This window comes from Cryptomeria japonica, chromosome 8 (genome assembly GCF_030272615.1).
Source record: "Cryptomeria japonica chromosome 8, Sugi_1.0, whole genome shotgun sequence".
Classification (NCBI taxonomy): domain Eukaryota; kingdom Viridiplantae; phylum Streptophyta; class Pinopsida; order Cupressales; family Cupressaceae; genus Cryptomeria; species Cryptomeria japonica.
This window is the reverse complement of record NC_081412.1, coordinates 512,268,214-512,288,456: the sequence shown is the minus strand read 5'-3', so window position 1 is coordinate 512,288,456 and position 20,243 is coordinate 512,268,214. Positions and strand designations below refer to the sequence as shown.

The 20,243-nt window shown below is 30.9% G+C and overlaps 1 protein-coding gene across 1 annotated transcript; it reads right to left on the bottom strand.

Annotated features, from left to right (window-relative positions):
* Positions 1-7,872: 7,872 nt before the first annotated feature.
* LOC131047793 (uncharacterized) lies at positions 7,873-9,493 on the bottom strand. Its single transcript, XM_059209498.1, has 8 exons — positions 9,179-9,493; positions 8,981-9,049; positions 8,800-8,868; positions 8,600-8,677; positions 8,431-8,514; positions 8,257-8,328; positions 8,083-8,154; positions 7,873-7,980 (listed from the first exon to the last, which is right to left on the bottom strand). The coding sequence occupies exons 1-8, from the start codon at positions 9,350-9,352 to the stop codon at positions 7,909-7,911; spliced, it is 690 nt and encodes a 229-aa protein (XP_059065481.1). The 5' UTR covers positions 9,353-9,493; the 3' UTR covers positions 7,873-7,908.
* Positions 9,494-20,243: the final 10,750 nt, after the last annotated feature.

Sequence of the window (20,243 nt, the reverse complement as noted above, 5' to 3'; positions counted from 1 at the left end):
CAAGAGAACACTATATATATGTGAAAAACCCCATAAGGGAAAAACCATGGTGAGAAGAGTTGGTTGGATCTACTATCCAAATCCAACCTCACAATATTAAAACAGATTTACAACTTTGTTTTAGGGCTACAACCCAAGGAAGTTATAGCTCCCTAAACTCCTCCAAACATATAACGACTTGCTAAAGAGGTTCACTACCTTAAAGAAAGATACAATAAACAAACAACTTTGAATTGTAACTGCCTTTGGCTCGCTACCTCCAACTCACTCCCACCACTTCAACTATGTTTGGCTCGCCACCTCCAATAGACTGAAATCACTTGTGAATGTTGCAGGGAAACATCACAAACCTGTGTCGCACTTGGGGCTAACTGGCCGCATTCTGGCCAGACTGAGTTCAGTTGAACTAAGTCTGGTCAGACTATTCCCATGCCACATGGTACCTAGTGGCACGAGTGTGGCACTTAAATGGCACCAAGAGTTCAGTCGAACTATTGGTTACATTATCTCGACTTTTTGTGAGCATCTAAACTTAGAATAGTTCAAAATAATTCAAAATAGTTCGGTCGAACTTAGTCCAGCCGAACTCACCTATGTGGCAGGTGATGTGGCAGCGAAATCACCTATTTTGTCTGCATTTCTAAAACTTTTCACTTCCACTCAATTTTTCTTCAGGCAAAATATTTTTTTACACAAATCAAAAAATACCATTTTGTAGAGCTCAAACTCACGAATCTGGACATATTATTTTTTTAGTTTTTTGATTACTTTTAATATTTTTTATTAATTGAACATTGAGAGTAGATTTTTTAAGTTCAAAATGAAGCTGATTAGAAATTAAAAATATTAAAAAATATATATTTTTCACGAGATGAGAAAATATTCTCCAAAAAGGTATAATTTTTTTTTTTATAATGATAAATTTAGTAGACAAAAGATGACATTAAATGAAAAGTACCAAATTCAACTATGTTGGACTTAAAAATATTATTACGAGAAAAATATACATCAAAATTTAATTATTTTTTTAACACTACATATATATGTCCTTTATTTGGAAAATTAAAATCAGAAAAAATAATAATAATAATGTTTGTTTTCATTTTGCTTGGTGACGCTGACTAGAACCCTTAATTTTCAACATTTTTCAATTATAAAAAATCTCTTTGAATATAATTTAAAAAAATATCAATTTAAAAAATAATAATAATAATAATAGACATAAATTTCATTAATTTTTCTATAGTTGATCTTTTTACATCAATTTGAAATTCAATTTAGAAATGTCACTTTTATGCGGTCATAGTTAAATAGTTTTAGTTGTGTTGGCCACTTCCTTTATAAAAGTGTGACACAACATTGTGCTTTTACCCTACAACCTTTGGCTCACTGCCTCTAGCATGTCATTTATAATCTATCTATAATTCTCATACAATCACACACTCTCCAATAAATGATCTTCAGTATATATGCTCTGCAATATTTTATAATCCTTCTCCAAGTCAACCAATGATTAAAAAAAACATGAAACATGTAAGAGGCCGATAGAAAACACCTCTATGGAGCAAAGAAACCCAATGTAGACTTATCCAAAATATAAATAGGACCAAAAGATCCTTGACACTCATTCTCGCATAGACAAATCCATCCAAGCATCAACACAAATCATTCCAAGTCAACAACAAGATAATGTGTAGATAAAACGTGTAGCCCTTTACCAAACGACCCAAAACACATCTATCAAGAGAAATTACACATTGTAGTTCACATCAAGACTTAGATCATTAACCCAAAATAATCTTGTCACGTCCTCCAAAGCTCTAGCACAAACAATCAAATACATGGCGACAATCACAACACTCCCAGAATATCAACATCAAACAACACGTGACCCCATAGAGATTATAATCTGATGTGTGGACCATATAAAGATGTTCCAAGAACTTTCAACATCATTAGCATACACTCCTTCAATATTGTGATGCCAAATTGAGTTGGCATAGATGAACAGATACAAAACACTTTAATCCTAATAAACTAGTAAATATACCCTTGGGATAGAAAGTGTTTTTTATTTTGGTCAATTAACACTTTTTGACTGGAGCTATGAACCAGTGAGGCCACAAACAGGGGACCTGATCTGGGGTGCAAAGCCCACGAGCGCCCAGCAGATGACTTGGGATAGGCCCCAACACCTATCAACCGGCATTCATGTCGATCTTGGGGTAGAATGTTAACAATCATACTTGTGGTACATTTTAACACTTAAAACCTTAGTTGATACAATGTACAAACAACATGAGCACATCCACCAAACTGCAGGAGCAAACACACAGATGCAGAGATATGCAAAGCATTTCTTGGACCAGGGTCAGTGCAAGAAGATGAGTCCACTTTTTGGCCAAAAAGTGGAAGTGTTTTCCCTGTTTTTCAGATTTTGTCTCACTTGAGCTTAAATTTTGAAACACTTAGAGATTGAATCTTGAAAAAAGTCAGTAATATAAAAGATAGCTCTCTGAGTGTACTTTTCAAATATGTAATTTATTTTAATACCCACATAATAAAAAATAACTTTTTGAATGAAGTTCTAAAAACTATGTTTTAAAAATGCCTGTTTCAGGACCATACCATGCATGTGTACGACCCACACTTTTTGACACAATTAAAATTATTTTCTCAAACCATTTTGGGAAATGGTTTGTAACACACTGAAGATTGATGAGCATATTTTTCTGTATTTTTTTTTCAAATATTTTTTTTTTAATTAATTTTTTAATGACCGTAATTATCTTTTTAAAAATTTGACGTGTACAACCCACATAATTTGACGTAAACTTAGTATTTTTTGAAAAAAAAAAATTTTAAATTGAAAAGAATTTTGTGTAGATTGATGACATATAATTTTTTTTTCAAAATTCATTAAAATAAATAAGTTATTAAATTAAGAAAATTAGTTAATATTTCAAATTTATGACCCTGATTTAGTATAAATTAAATGAAAAATATTTAAAATAATCAATTTTTAAATTAATTTACATATTTAGAATCTAGACAGTATAATCTGAAATGGGTTTCAATTTCGTATAAAAATTCTTTGATTAAAGGCACGTAAACTATTTCATTTCATCATATTTGTGCTTTCATTCATGGACCTTTGAATTTGCAGGTTCATGTCTCAGGTGTGGCCATCCCGGGCCTATCCCGGGCCTAATCCCGAGGCAAGTGGCGGGTTGTGAATTCAAATTTTACATAACGGGCCCCCGTTTTATAAACGGGGGCCCGTTTCATTTTCTGCCCGTTGGATTTAACAACGGGCCCCCGTTTTAATAACGGGCCCCCGTTATTTAAATAACGGGCCCCCGTTTTATAAACGGGGGCCCGTTGTTAAAATAACGGGGGCCCGTTATTAAAATAACCGTTGCTGTAAAAAAAAAAAAGATTGCATCGATTTACTACAATATCATTGAAATCCGTACTGACAAAGATTTTTTACATCATTTGGCAGTACTTTTTAATATTTTTTACGCGATTTTTTGAAGACAAGTTTGTAAAAATGGGTTCTAAGCAACGTCAAAAGAAAAAAAAGAAGACAATGACAGTGGACGAAATTCAAGCACAAAGAGAGAAGGAGGCAAAACGCCAAAGAGATCGAAGATCACAACAACGACAATTGAATAACACTTTTGAAGCATCTAGTTCAGTGCCCGTTGTAGATGAGACCATTGAAGACATCATGATGGATGCAAAAAATATAGAACCACACACGGGTATGACTGTTGATGCAAATGTTGATGTGGATGCGAATCCTGGTATGTTTTTAAATCCTGATGACTATGATGCCAATCAAATTGCTGATTTAAATGAAGCTGGATATAAATTTCATACACCAATACGAAAAGAAATAAAAATTGAAAATATTACACCACCATCTCTAAAAGAAAATGAATGTAATTTGTTTACTATTGATAGCAATGTGCTAGATAATCTTAATGGGTTAGTTTCTTGGAGACAAATCAGAACACATGCAAACAGATTATATAAACAATTTTTCTATAATAAAAAGTTAGGATTCCAATGTCAATTAATGCTACAATTAATAAAAATGTTAAAAATGCGTAAAGTCATGAAAAAAATAGGTATTTATGCAAAACCAAAAAGAAAAGATGAATCATATAAGCAAGTTGTATCTACTGTTGCCAGTGCCATCGATTCTATAGGAAAAACAAGTCGATCTAAAGATAAGAATGCAGCACGTAGAGTTATAACGACTGCTATAGTTGACAAAATGATTGTTAATAAAAGAATGTTAAGTGATATAAGTGGCTATTTGAACTTACATCGTAGAACCTTGTCAAGAGCGGCCAAAAGAAGAGACACAATTGAAATTGATCCACTAAACCATTGTTGGAGTTTTAGTGGTAGACTTCAAAGGTCAGACATGAAATTAAATGATGAAACTAAACAATTAATTACAAAATTTTGGCATGATAACACTAGAGTTTCATCAAATGTTAGAGATGTTTTAAAGTTAAGGGTGGGATCAAAAATTCGTGATCCTCATCCAAAACATCTTCTTGACATGACTCAAACTGAATTCTTTAAAAAATTTAGTGATGAATCTGTGTTAATGAATTTACGAATTAGTCAAAGATCATTTGAAAAATGCAAACCCTGGTATGTTAAAATCAATAAACAAAGAATATCTTGTTGTTGTAAAACTCATGTCCAGTTTCGTTACTATTATGATGTTTTTCGATATATTCGTTGTATGTTGCATGGTAATGATCTTGTGCAGGATTGTGGTGTTTATGTTCCACCTGAAACTATAAAAGATTTTATTGGAAGTTTATTTTGTAAACCACCTAATGAACAATTATTTCTTTCCAGTTCATGCATTTATGGTCTTTGCAATTTATGTGGGAACTATTCTTCGATAGGTGAATGTTTGCATGAACATGTTTCATCTAAGTTTGGACAAAAAATGGTTGATGTTAGGAGATTTAAAAATATAGAATACCCTCTAAAGGATGGAAAGATGGGGAAACGTTTAGAATTGATTACAGAACAGAATAGTGTGAATGCATTTATTAGTGAGTTTAAAACTCATATTGTTCCAAAATATGTGAAACATTCCCAACATGCCCGATGGCTTGATGGACAGTTTCGCATATGCAAGAACACATTTCCAATTGGAACAATAGTATCAGTTGTGGATTTTGCAGAAAATTATACTCTAAAACCACAAGAGGAAACTCAATCACAATACTACAACTCAGTGCAAGTGGCCATATTTGTGCACATTATATATAGACATGACCATGACAGTACAGAAGATAACAGAAAAATTTTGAGGGAGTATCATTTCTATGTTAGTGATAATCGATTACACTCTTCAGAGTTTGTCCAACATTGTTTCGAGGTATTTTATGATAATCTTAAGGAAAGAGAAATTGACATGAAACAACATATGATATGGTCAGATAACTGCACTGGACAATTCAAAAATGCAAGAATGTTTTATTGGCTATGCAAAGTTCACAAGATAACCAATGTCCAACATTTATGGAGTTTTTTTGAAGCGGGACATGGTAAGGGGGAACACGATGGAGCCGGTGCCTGTATAAAAAGAGCTCTTGCTAGAGAACAATTGAAATTCGAGGATGCAGTGAAATTCAGAGATGCTCGTGCAGTTGTAGATTGGTGCAATTCAAAGTTGTCAAAAGGATCAACTGAAAACTCTGCAATTCGACGTTTCTTCTGGTTGATAGAGGAAGATAGTATTCTTATTCGGCATGATTGTAATACCATCATTGGATCAACTAAATGGCATTCGTTTAAGAGTTCTAATTCAAACACATGGACTATATTCACAAGGCAACTTGCTTGCTTTTGTCAGTTTTGTGTTTCCGGAGATTGGGAATTTTGTGAGAATAAAGAATGGGTTGAAGAATGGCAACAAAGATCATTGACACCCATAGATGCAAATGATCCGCATGAAAGAACTGATGAAGATATGGATCAAATGTTTGCATCAAATGACTATGATCGCATTTCAGATCTTATACAACAAGGTAAAATTATTTTTGAAATTTGTTTTGATTTATTAAATAGTACATAAATTTATGAAATCTTACAGTGTATATTTTTGTTTTTATTTCTCATTAAATATTAAAATAAAATTGTTTTGTGCACAGGACATGTCTATGCTGTTGTTGCACCAGAGGACAATGAAGAGGGGACAGAGTATTGGTTGGCTCGATGTGTAGAGCCAAAACATAAGCTAACTACTCCTCGAGTAGATGATGATGGTTATGACTATCCAACAGGATCTGTGGTTGTTGTTGGCACTTGGCTACGCAAATATCTAACAAGAAAGAATGGATTGCCCGCATTTGAAGATTATGAATTAGAGAAAAAGATTATACATTACTCACATTTGGTAGTGGCAACTAATATAAAATTGGATAGCTATCGTGGCAGGCCTGCTAATAAACAATTATGGACTCTCTCTATGGAAGAGCACGAGACAATTATAGATGCTTTGCAAAAGAGAGAGGATGCAGATGGTATAATAGAATGAATATCAAGTAAGTTATAATTTGAACCCTTAATCCACCTCCCTTTTAAAAGTCGCGATGCATATTATATATAGTATTTTAAATCATGAATCATAATTACAAAATCTAATCTACTAAAATTTTGTTTCAGGTCTACCACAAGTAGAAGGCATCAATGAAAACAAAGTTATTTGTGCATACTTTATGTTTCATTTTGAATAATTACAAGTAAGTTAAATTTTTGTACCCTTAAGGCAAATCCATTTGTATTTTAAATTCAATGTATTCTGATTATAAAAACTAATCATATGTATTTACCTTTTCTAGGTCTCTCAGAGTAGACTTGGCCTCAATGACTACTATATTGTTTGTGCATACTTTATGTTGTATTTTAAATTCAATGCATCCTGATTATAAAAACTAATCATATGTATTTTTTTTTCTAGGTCTCTCAGAGTAGACTTGCCCTCAATGACTACTATTGTTTGTGCATACTTTATGTTGTATTTTGAGAGATATAAATCCTTATTATTATAATTTAAATAGACTATTTATTTTATTTTAGATATGTCTTCTTGATTACATTTTGTGTACAATATACATAAATGAGAGACTACTGGTCAAATTTATGAATGAGATAATTATGTTTTAATCAAGTTCTATTCATTATATTTGTTAAATGATACTTTTTGATTTAGAATATGTTATAATTATAAGATATGTTTCGATACTTAGTTCAAGATGTATGCACATGTAGTTTATCTAATCACAAGAACTATTTAAATAAAATTCCAAAAATAAAATTACAAGTCCACATAATGCCTATAAAGTTGTTTAAGCACAACTTCCATAAATAAAATTTCAAGTCCACATAATATATAAAGTATGCGCAAAATTTCAAGTCCACATAATTTCAAGTCAATATATATGATCTAATGTGCACATAATTTCAAGTCCACATAATATCTAATGCGCACAATACACATAAAGTATGCACATAATATATATGATCTAATCCTATTATGAAACTATCCATATATATAAAGTATGGGTGTGCACGTGTAAACAAATATGTAAAGCCCGTAAAATAGTACATATCAGAGCCAAATAAATAGTAAAATTTCAAGTCCACATAATCCATATAATATCTAATCCATATATATGTCTAGATGGTAACATGATGTTCACTCCACATAATATCTAATGTGCACAAAATATATAAAGTATGCACAAAATATATATGATCTAATCCTATTATGCAACTATCCATATATATAAAGTATGTGCACGTGTAAACAAATGTGTAAAGTCCATAAAAAAGTACATATCAAAGCCAAATAAATAGTAAAATCTAAGTGCTATCATCAATAACATCTCGTGGTCTCTTGTCCCCAGGACGTGGTCCAGATCCACCTGTCTCATGCTGTACAATAAAAAAATAATATTAAAATATTACTTGAAATTAACTATTAAAAGAATCATTTATCAAATATAGTAGAATTCGTAAATTAAGTTACAAACTTACCATATGCTCATCAGATCCTGTAGCAGTATCTCTCTTGTCCCCAGGACGTGGTCCAGATCCACCTGTCTCATGCTGTACAATAAAAAAATAATATTAAAATATTACTTGAAATTAACTATTAAAAGAATCATTTATCAAATATAGTAGAATTCGTAAATTAAGTTACAAACTTACCATATGCTCATCAGATCCTATAGCAGTATCTCTCTTGTCCTCGGGACGTGGTCCAGATCCACCTGTCTCATGCTGTACAATAAAAAAATAATATTAAAATATTACTTGAAATTAACTATTAAAAGAATCATTTATCAAATATAGTAGAATTCATAAATTAAGTTACAAACTTACCATATGCTCATCAGATCCTGTAGCAGTATCTCCTCTAGCAGTATCTTGTGCAGTATCAACACCAAATGCAGTGCTAGCTAACTCCTGTACAAGGTCAAATTCAAAGTGTCCAATTAAATCTTAAATTAAGAGTAAAAATAAGATCAAATTAAGTATTACATATTAATACCTCAAAGGATGTCGATGTGCGTTCAAATTGGCTCTGATCAAAATTATGAGGATAACCTATCCTAATGGTAGTGTCCACCTGCATACATGCATTTAATGAAATCATATTTAGTGAACATATATATGTGTACTAAATAATTTCAAGTAAAGTTACAATATTGTAAGAGTTCATATTTAAGTTAAGAATTATAAGATACATACCATAGATGGTGTCACAATAGTCAGACCCTCTTCTTGATGTGATGTAGAGGGTCCCTCATGACCTGAATCCTGGAGAAATAAGCATTCAATGTATCAACATGAAAATTTATATAATATACGACGATAGCATATTAACTTAAAAAGATCTAGTACAATGTCTAGATAGAAATTTATACTATACCCCATAAGGTGTGCCGAGTTGTCTTCCAGTAGATGCAATATTAACTCTAATATTAGGCGTAGTCCTTATCTACATAAACAAAATTTATTTAATGAAGTATTAGATTGTATAAAAAAAGAGATGCACTTAGTTTATACCTATATTTAATAAAGTACATAAAAACATTGACATGTACATGTATATTATATATATCTATACCTGGTCAAGATGAACATCCGAGCAAAGAAAATCCATATAAGATGTCATCATACTATCATCTGCTGCATCATGCTCATCTGGAACTGAAGTAGATCCTGCAGCAGTAGTAGGACCTACACACGTCTCATGACAACTCGAACACATATGTGGCATCCATCGAGGAGCAGATGCCATGTGAGCAGCTTGCTCACTCAGGTTCCCTGTGAGGGAAGTCAAAGCATCTAATGTCGAAATGAATGATGTATTTTGGACATCTGCAGGAATCGATGGAGCAACAAGTGGAACTATGGGTGGATCCGGTAGGGGATTATTACTCCGTGCCCCTAATCTATGCTGTGGCATTCCACGACCAACACCCTGGAATGACTTAATATCAAAATAATTTGGTTTTTGGTTCATTACAAACTCACAGTATAATTTCTTCAAAAAATAAAAAGGGACCTCATAATTACGATGTGGTGGATAATCAAAAACCATCCACCATCTATCCCAAAAGTATCTAGCCATTTCTGGATGCACACACCACCTAATTGAAATTCTTTTCTGGTTAGGTTGCATTGGTTCTCTTGTTTTTGGGTTGGTAAAATATGGACATAAATGAGCTTTGGTTATTTTCAAATCTGTGATTTGTCTATAAGTTAAACCATCGGCATAAAAATCACGCAACTCTTGTCGTCGTCTATGAAATTGATCTAATTGAGAATCAACAGATCTAACTGACCTGACAACAGTTTGCATTGATTTTGCAAACTCTACAAGATGGGGTGGCGTGACTTGCTCATTTTGGATAGCAGCAATGTTTTGTTCAATCACTTGTAGGTTTTCATTAATTCGTTCTCTTAAACGAATTTCATCCAATCTAGGGGGTTGTGGTGGTGGTGGTGGTGGTGGAGGAGGAGGAGGAGGAGGAGGAGGGGGTTGTGGTGGGGGATTTTCACCTAATAGTTCATCTATGTCAAAAACATCCATGATGGCAAAGAACTCCTGCATATATAAAGATATACATGAATTATATACAACTCTATGTCAAAGAAGAATCTATTTTACTAAATTAAAAAAAAACATTTATAAATAGTAACATTTCTATGTTGTTGAATGAGATACACATGAAATATATAATATAATATTGAACTTAAAAAAATATACATGTACATACTATTGAATCTTGAAATATAAAATTTGCGCATAAAACTTAATAAAAACTTTCAATGAAACATCATAAATCTATTAGAATTCAATTACGTAGTTTTGAGATAATTGTCATCAATTCATATTACATTGATTAGTCTTCAAACAATCTTAAAAAAAAACTAATCTCCCATGACTATAAATGACATACTTAAAACATATTATATTCTAAGTGGTTGTCATGTAAAGACAAAACATCAAAACTTTTGAAGAGTTAAGCATATTTCACCATTAAATTTCTCCCATAATCAAATCTACACAAGATTATAATTTACAAAAGGTCTTCAAAAAATATTATTTCCTATAAATCATTTATTATAAAACTCCGCAATCATTTGTTTTCATATATAATCTTTCTATAAAATTTAAGATATCAATCCATACACAAATTCTCTTACAAAGTTCAATAAGAAATGAAGGATAGAGGATTAAATACTAAGATTGTTTTGAGAGATCAATGGAGTAGATTGATTGAAAGGATTGTGTGCATTAGAAGCTTCCAAGTGGCAACTTAAATGTTTGGTGCACATGAGGAGTTCATGATCCAAGAAAGTTTTGAGGAAAAGGTCTTCTTAGGGGCGTATACACCAAGATGTTGTAAAAAAAGGTAGCCAAATGACCAAAAAAAGATAAACACGAGTGCGTTATTGGGAAATTCATTTAACGCATTTGAGGTCTTTTTTGTAGTGTTTTTTTCTTACACTATACTAGGCTTGTTTACACTATCGTAGGTTCATTAGGACTATCCTAGGTTCATTAGGATTGTCCCAAGTTCATTATTGCTTTCTTAGGCTCATTAGGACTTTCTTAGGTTCATTAAGACTGCCCTACATTCATTAGGATCATTTGAGGCTCATTGGGACTTTCAAAGAAATGTTGCTCTCTCATTAGGCAAGGAGGATATAGACCCTTTAGGTTCTCTCATGTTTTATAGACATTTGATAGGTTTTAAATTCGAAATATTCATTAATGGAGTTAGTCTAGTGTTTCTTGGTTAGTGAGGAGGATCAGTAGATGTACATCATTAAAGTTTACATAAGGGTTGCATTCAAGTCTTGAAATATTCCATCTCTTGTTCAAATATATGTAAGAAGGGGAGAACATTGGATATATTACATCATTAGATAGTGGATATAACCATTGAGTTTTAAAATTAATTAGCCTCAATAAAAAAATCTCAATTTCTATATATTTCATAAATGCATAATTAGATAAATTATTACTTATAAATAAATCAATATGCATTTCTTTCAAAGAAACAAGAAACATACAAATAATAATAAGTTGTGATCTATATATCTAAATATGAAAATAATTCCATTAAAACTTTTACCTAGGTTAAGCATAAAAGTGATAATAAAACATAATCACCATGTTTTATTTCAACCTTAAAAGTAAAAGAACTCTACATATCCTAAAATTAGGACTTAATCACATCAAATAATTCTAATATAACTCAAAATACTCCTTCAACATATAAGATGATCTATGCTAGATGGCCATGTCTTACTTTCATTCCATTTATGGATTTCTTACATAGTAATACAAAAAATAACTTTCATCGAAATTAAGCATCTTTAACCATGAGATTATATATATCCTCAATTGTATATTCAAAATACTTCTTGGGAATTATATTTTTCAAATCTTTCAGAAGTATATATAATTAGCACCCCATTTAGAAAACTCATTATCAATCAACATTATAAATCAAGAATATTTTTTATTTTGTATTAATGAATTATATATTTGGCATATTAGCTTCCTTTATGAACCTATGTAAACCAAACTCCAATTTTAGTAACTTATCTAGTTTTGCTCTAAAATTGTGTCCATAATTGATCCTTTTATACCATCACATGACATAATAGGACCTTTATGCCATGACATGGCATAAACCTAAGCCTAAACTTTCATATCTAAAATTTGAAAAACTTAATGTTAATTACTTTTAAGGTTATACTAATTTAGTGGTAACTTTTGTATTGCCTAATGAGGATTAAGAACAATTTAGGTACATATGTTCGGTTTTATGTCAATTTCATTTTCGAACATTTTTGTTTTTGTTTCCATTTCATTTTTGGTTTTTTGTTTGTGTTGATTTCATTTTCGAACGTTTTTGTTTTTGTTTCCATTTCATTTTCAGTTTTTTGTTTGTGTTGATTTCATTTTCGAACGTTTTTGTTTTTGTTCCCATTTCATTTTTGGTTTTTTGTTTGTGTCGATTTCATTTTGTTAATTATCTAGGTTTGGTTTTGGTTTCTAAATTTGTTGATTACGGTTTAGGGTTAACTGTTCAAAAATATTTTACATCAAAATAAAGAATTTACAAATATAAAAAATAATTTATTTATATGCTACTATTAAAAAAAACTAAAATAATAAAAAAAAAACTAAATAATACACCAAAAAAAGAGAAAAATATACAAGAAAATTATGAATTGTGAAAATAGGTGACAGAATGTGCACCTGGGATAGTGGTGGAGGTTTGAAGTGGAAACCACAACACGGGGGCCCGTTTTCGATATCTTCTTGTGCAACAGTAAAATGAAAAATTATCCCAAAAAAAGGGTAAAAATAGCTTTTCAAAATGGGCCCCCGTTTTGTTTAAAAACGGGGGCCCGTTTATTAAAAAATGGGGGCCCGTTTTATCTGGCTTCGGCACCCCGTGACCTTTCGGCTCGGGAGCCCGAACCATTAACGGGCCCCCGTTTTTTAAAAACGGGGGCCCGTTTTGCGGAGCGCATTTTCCAACGCGCAGACTTCCGCGAATTTGTGACTCATTAGCTTGCACATACCCACCAGTCCTAATATACAATTGGACTAGATCTACATACTGCAATTCTTAAAAATATCTACGAAAATATTTGTGTTTGAGATGAGAAGGATACATCATACATAGCACAAACAAGTTAATAACTGAACCACCAGTCCATATATGCAAACACTGAGAAATGTGGAACATTCTTCCCAGGCAATCTACAGAACAACTTCTTGCATGCATTCTTTCAAGAATTTGTAGAGACCAAAACTTCTATATAGAATCAATTCCTTATTTGGGAGCAACAAGAGGGATAGAATAATAGTTTACAACATGGGGTGACCGATGTAGTACAACGGTTAAAACACTTTCTTGGTGAAACTGCCACCAAGGTTCAAATATAGGCTTGGTACATTTGATGGGTTGGTGTGCTTGCAGATTTGAACAACAATAGTGTTCGGCACCTTAAAAAGTGCCCCTTACTGATAAAAATAAATAAAAAATTACAACATTCTGATAACCATCAACATCATATCCAATTCATCATCATAGTTCTAATCCTCATTTTAATAATTCTGATCCCCAACTTAATATGTCATTATGATACTTTGACTTGTGCTAACAATAAATATACACAATAGCACCTTAGTTACCCTCAATCAAGGCATGACATACAACTATGAACTTCAATATCATCATTGTACTTCAACATAACACACCATCAACATACAAGTGCAAGCATCAATGATAAACCAACACACTGAGTGTTGACAACAATAACAACATCATATGTTGACACCATATCTACAACAATTGCAAATATGGGGTGAATATAAAACCACGTTTAATACAAATGAGGGGTTGGATGAGTCACTTGTTATGTCATTTGGACAAACATATGTAATGAGAAAATTAATGAAACTAATGCATGAGGTGTTGAAGTTATTTCAAATTAAGTCCATGATAGACTATTTGGATGACATCTTGATTTTAAGTAGAACAAAAGAAGAGCACTTGATGAATTTGAGGTTAGTTTCAAAATTATTTGAATGGGGTGCTCAGCCACTAATCTATGAGAGGAGATTGTAAATAAAATATGATCTAAACAATTTAAGAAATAAAATATTACAAAGGAACATTCACTATACAAAAATTTAACTTGGGAAATCGCTTTCATTGAAAATACTCAATTGCAAAGGTGTTGGAATCTATTTAATTATTATTAATAATATTATTAGAATACAATCTAGGAGAATACACCGTCATTCCTTACTAAACACGTCTAGATATTTTGGGTAGAAAAATAATACCTAAAAAAGATACCATGAAACCTCCATCTCTACCACGCAATGTAGAGGATAGTAAATGCATGAAACTTTGAGTGATAAACTATAAACTATGATCCAACACGCAAGAGGTATGGTGCCCCTTCACTAAAATTCTAGTTCACCACTCCAATTCTTAGTTTGCTAGCTAAAATAACACATTACTTATACCAATGATAAGATTTCATATGGATTTATAAGCACCCCACCAACATAGAAGCTACATTGACTCTATTATCTCCATTCAAAGATGTTTTGTGATGCATAATAACATGTGAAATAATTTGTTAAGGAAGTCAATTCAACAATGTAACTCTCCTTTCACATGATCATATGCATGTGATAGAATTGTCAGAATATTTTTTTTGCATCTTACAATTACATAAGATGATCTTACATATCTCTACAATATTGGTTACTCTTATTTGCATTACACATGATAAAGTAGTAATCATAGTGGGACAACCTTTTCTATGATGTCTTATAGATAAAAAACTAGATAACCAAATGTTATAATTACAAAGGTGTATGACACACCTATCCCAATGTTACGTCGTGTGTTTTATATACCTCGAAAGAGACAAAGGGATGGATTTTCAATCATTAATTAGGAGACAAGAGGCCCATAGAATCACCACACCAAGTAATTTGTTAATGCTCATAAGCTACATAAATTCATCTATATCATTCTAACATTTTCAAGTATCACCCTCCAATGCTTCACCATGTCATGAACAAGATGATAATTTATCCATCAATATGTTTGAGTTATGCATAAAATGTCAATACATTGACCAAGATGATACACTTTTACCATCATCTCCATTGTAAACTACTCTGTGACTGAACCCCACATTTGAACATAACATTTTTAGCTATATTGTCTCTTTATAAGAATAATTCATTTCCATATATGCTCTACCCTTTTACTCAAGAAAGAAACCACAACCTACCACTTGCCCATCCAACTGATAACACCATTACATAGGTTGGATACATAACCATCGGTAGATTTTTTATTGTAAATGTCTCCTTATAAATGACAATCCACATCTTCTTAAATATACATTTTGTTATAGGTTTCTTGAGATACCATCTCTCGAATAACACAAATAATACTTAATAGTACTCTACAAATATCCAAAGGCTCTCTTCATTATATTGTAGTAATTTTGAGCAAGATTATTCATGAGATTCCAGCTAGTTAGGTGATGTCTATTTGAGTGAAAACTACGACATACACAAGAATACCAATTACACTAGCATAAGAAAGATTGCTAGGAATTTCAACCTACAAGTGATGATTCCACATAATCTTTATAAGAGAAATTATGGTAGAATAATGTGTAGTCTATAATGTAAAAGAATAACATAGCATAAACACAAAGATAACACCACATATATGTTGGGAAAAACATTTTACAAGAAATATAGCCTCCAAAACACCACAAACTCAATGTGTAATAACAAGAAAATACACTTGCATAGTTGTATAAGATGAAAAGTGATGATAATAAACTATTGTAAGACCCTAAATATTCAACAATAAATAATCTAGGTCCTACAATGAAACATTCACCAATACCAATAGAGATGGCTAAGATCATGCAAATCAACAAAATAAAACAATATTATCATTCACATATCAAGTAGGGTTTCAATCTTCATTGTCTCCTATCTCCATTGATCTTGTTTGATATATTTGCTCTCAGATTTTATGTGTGCACAAGAGCTCAACAAAGACCAAATTGTGGTTGATAGCTTGATCACAAGAAGACTTGATTGCATAAGAACAATTAGGTCATTAGGGTTGATAATGAAGGAGAGTATCCTCTTATATAGAGAATATTGTAAGAAATGGAAGGATAAGATTAAGAGGTGTAAAGATAAATGGTCGGCTAGGATTAAAGGGTAGGTAGAGGAAATAATTAAATGATAAAGGGGGTAGGTAAGAGAAGAATTAAGAGATGAATGACATGTGTCATGGGTAGTAAAGGCTAATGAATTAATTAAATAAATAAAGATTTGTTTAATTAATAGAGGAAGTGGGATCAATTAAATAAATAAAATATTTATTTAATTTAAGAAAAGGACAATTTAAATAAATAAAATTATTTATTTAAATGAGGAAAGGCTTAGAAGAGGATAAATGAATTAATCAAATAAATAAACATTTATTTAATTAATATAAGACTTAGGATAAAATAATTAAATAAATAAATAAATTATTTAATTAGACAGGACAATTTTAGGTGTCTACAATAGTTTATTGTGTAAACTTTAACATTATTCTAGCAACTCAATTACACTCTTTGAGTGATAAATCCAAAATCTTTAAGGAACCACTTACCATTGCATGTATTCCTCAATTTCCTACCACATATACCTCTTTTAGATGCTATCCAATGTGTACCTGTACCACTATCTATGTGATTTTTTTATAGGAAAAGCTTAAACAAAAACCCACTAAGTGGTACTACAAACTATAACCCCAAAACCATATTCTCACTAAAACATGATCCCCAATATTAAAGTGATGTTGGATATCTCATACAATGCCCACAAGAATCATATATTATTGTAGTATACACATCCTAAAAAACAAAACAACTAAATAATTATTAAGTTAAAATTTAAGGTGCACAAAACATTTTTCATAGTATTTATAAAATATTAAAAATGGAGTGTAACTATACAACGAATTATGTTGAACTCTAATGTAACCAAATTTCAATAACACTGATAGATCATATAGAAATAGAAATCAACCGTAAAGAAAATAAAATCCATAACATGTGGATTTACAAGGACAAAACATTATAAGGTTTATTTCACACCAAAAGAGACCATGATCATATTATGATAATTGAAATTACAATACATAAACTTATTCATTCGAAGTTTAGAAGCCCATCAACTACAAAATAATTAGTATATTCATTCTTTCCAAGCACCAATTTATAGAAGAAGAATAAACTACAAACTGTCAAATGGATTTGGAAAAGCATTAGAAACTCCAAGAGAGGTATGACACTGAAATGACTAAGGCACACATCCCAAATCAACTCTTAGTCTTGCTACTCTATGTCAAATTTTGAGCATATTCCTTACATGTTATCATATATCATAAATAAGAATATTTAACCACCACAACTTGGGGTCCCTTATTTTTTCTTTAGACAACCTATTTAAAATTTGTCCAAGTTTGTCATGATTTTGTTGATCAATATTCTAATTTAAACTCCTTCATACATTCTCTTGCGTGTCATAAGAATCGATCTTAAGAAAAATTTGTGATGATGAGTCAAGATGCTCTTATACACCTTCACAAGTGTCGAGGTGATCCCACAATAGCATGTTCCACTCTTTGGCTTGATTGGGACGCATCTACATTTTTCAATTATAAGGAATAAACAGTTAAGAATTTAAAGATAATGTAAAACTTATAAGTCATGATTTTTTTTGCATAACTTTCAATATAACGTAAAATTTTCTATGATTTATTGGAATAGAATCATAATCTCCAATGTCTAGTGTATAGATATATTTTGCTAACTTTTTATTAAATATTTTGTCTCTTATTACTGTTTGAACAAGTATTAACAATAATTTCATACCTATATTTTTTTTAAATTGCATATCAATTACAAATGTATTGCCCATACGAATATCAACATGAGACCAACAAAAGATCCTTATGAGAAAACGCACTATAAATCACCTATGGAGCACAAAGAGCCACTACTGAGAAATCCACTAGTATTGAGAACCATCTCCATATTAGAATCCAACTATGGAAGACCAAGAGCCACAACTTAAAATTCTAATTTAGATGTCTCGATGGTGAATTGAACCTGGGTCTTTACAAAGAAAATCTTTTTTTTTTAACCAATTAAGCTTAGTCTATTAGACTTCATAACTATATTATTTTGTAAAACAATTGTTCTAGCATATTGTCAAAATTAAACTTACCTTTTTCATTAAAACAAATACATGTTTATGGAGTGCAATACATATTTTTAGATTTTTCTAACAATTTTTGTTATTTTTCATTGTGTTTCACACTAATGAAAATATATAATATGTATTATAATTTTTGAATCTAATACTAGAAATACATTCATACAAAATGATGATTCTAAATTACTTATTTTGATCCCTTAAAAGGTGAAGAAACAATTGTCATCATTTTTATAGGTGCAAAGGAGAATCCATCAAAGATTTAATTTAAACCTAGGGGGATTCTTTCCAAGGGGCCTTGATCTAGCATCGTTTAGTAAAATCCTTATATATGAAACTTGTCAAGGCTTAAATGATTATTGTTTCTACGCCTAAATGTCATGGGTTATTAAGCTAATTAGCAAATAAGAACGAATCACCAATTCTTAACTAATTAAGAAACATCAAACATAATCAATGAAAATCAATATAAAAAATGAGAAATGAATTCAAATAAAAACTCCCTCATTTTGCATCTTTGCTTCCATTGTGCTTCTCCAATTTTAGTTGTTGGTGGCTCTCAAGTATTGCACCAATTTCCTGCATACAAATATTTTGAATACTTTGATTGTGTGATTCTAAAAAGATAGATTGAATTGATGAAAAGAGGTTGAATTTATAGATTTTCAACACAAAGGGGGTGAAAAATAGAACTCAAGTGTTGATTGATAGATAATTCAAATTGATTGATTAGTAAACTAGTCATGATTGATTTATTAACTCAATAGATTGATCTGTTAACATGATTGATTGGAAAGTGAACTCAATAGATTGGCTAGTAAACTCATTTGATTGATCACTGAACTGAATAGATCAGGGAGATGACTGAATTGATGGATTAGTCATAAAAAGTTGATTTTGAGTTAAAAAAGATGAGTGATGAGTTAACTGGGTTAAGTGATTTGATCAATCACTTCTGATTTAGCATGTGTTGTAGGAATTTGAAATTGAATTATATTTTTGTTTTCAATTTGGATTTGAATTTGGTCATTTGAATGCTGAAATGCACATGAAATTAACTGAAATTCAGATTTGGTGAAATGTAAATTAGATGAAATGATATGAAATTTGAATTTGGGAAAATATGAAATGAAATTAGATGGAATTAATTGGAATTATAATTTGGGGTTTTGGAGGAATTTAATTAATTAATTTAAATGAAATTATTTAAACTTAGGAAATAGAATTAATTAAATAATAAAGATCATTTAACTAAGGAATATATCATAATTAATTAAATAATTGATATTTAATTAATACTTGAGATACGATTAACTGATTAAAATGATTTGAAAATAGAAATAGAATAATTAGAAGTGTTGAAGGGCGATGATTAGAAGAAATAGTTAGTTTAATCAAATAATTGAAGAATTACTTAATTAAATAGACAAATAATTAGTGTAAAATTAACGAGACATTTTTAGGTGTCTACAATTATTTAAAAGAAAAAAATGTGATTTTAAGTAAAAAAAGAAGATGACCCATAAGTGACACACATTATTGTGGGATTAATTACTAACATATGGAAAAATATGATAGCTTAATGTGAGACACCCACTTCCTTATGTGAGGAAAAATTCACTAAAGATAAATTTAGTGCTACCTAAAAACAAGATACTAACTTTCTCAAGGGATTACAAAATCACTTAATTAAAAAAGTAATTGCAAATAAATTATTAAATATGAACATTAAAAATGCAAGGCCGAGACATATTTTCCCAACAAATATGGCACATGTCCTCCATCATACAAGATATAAACAAATATTGTTAAACTAATAATAAAGTCCCCA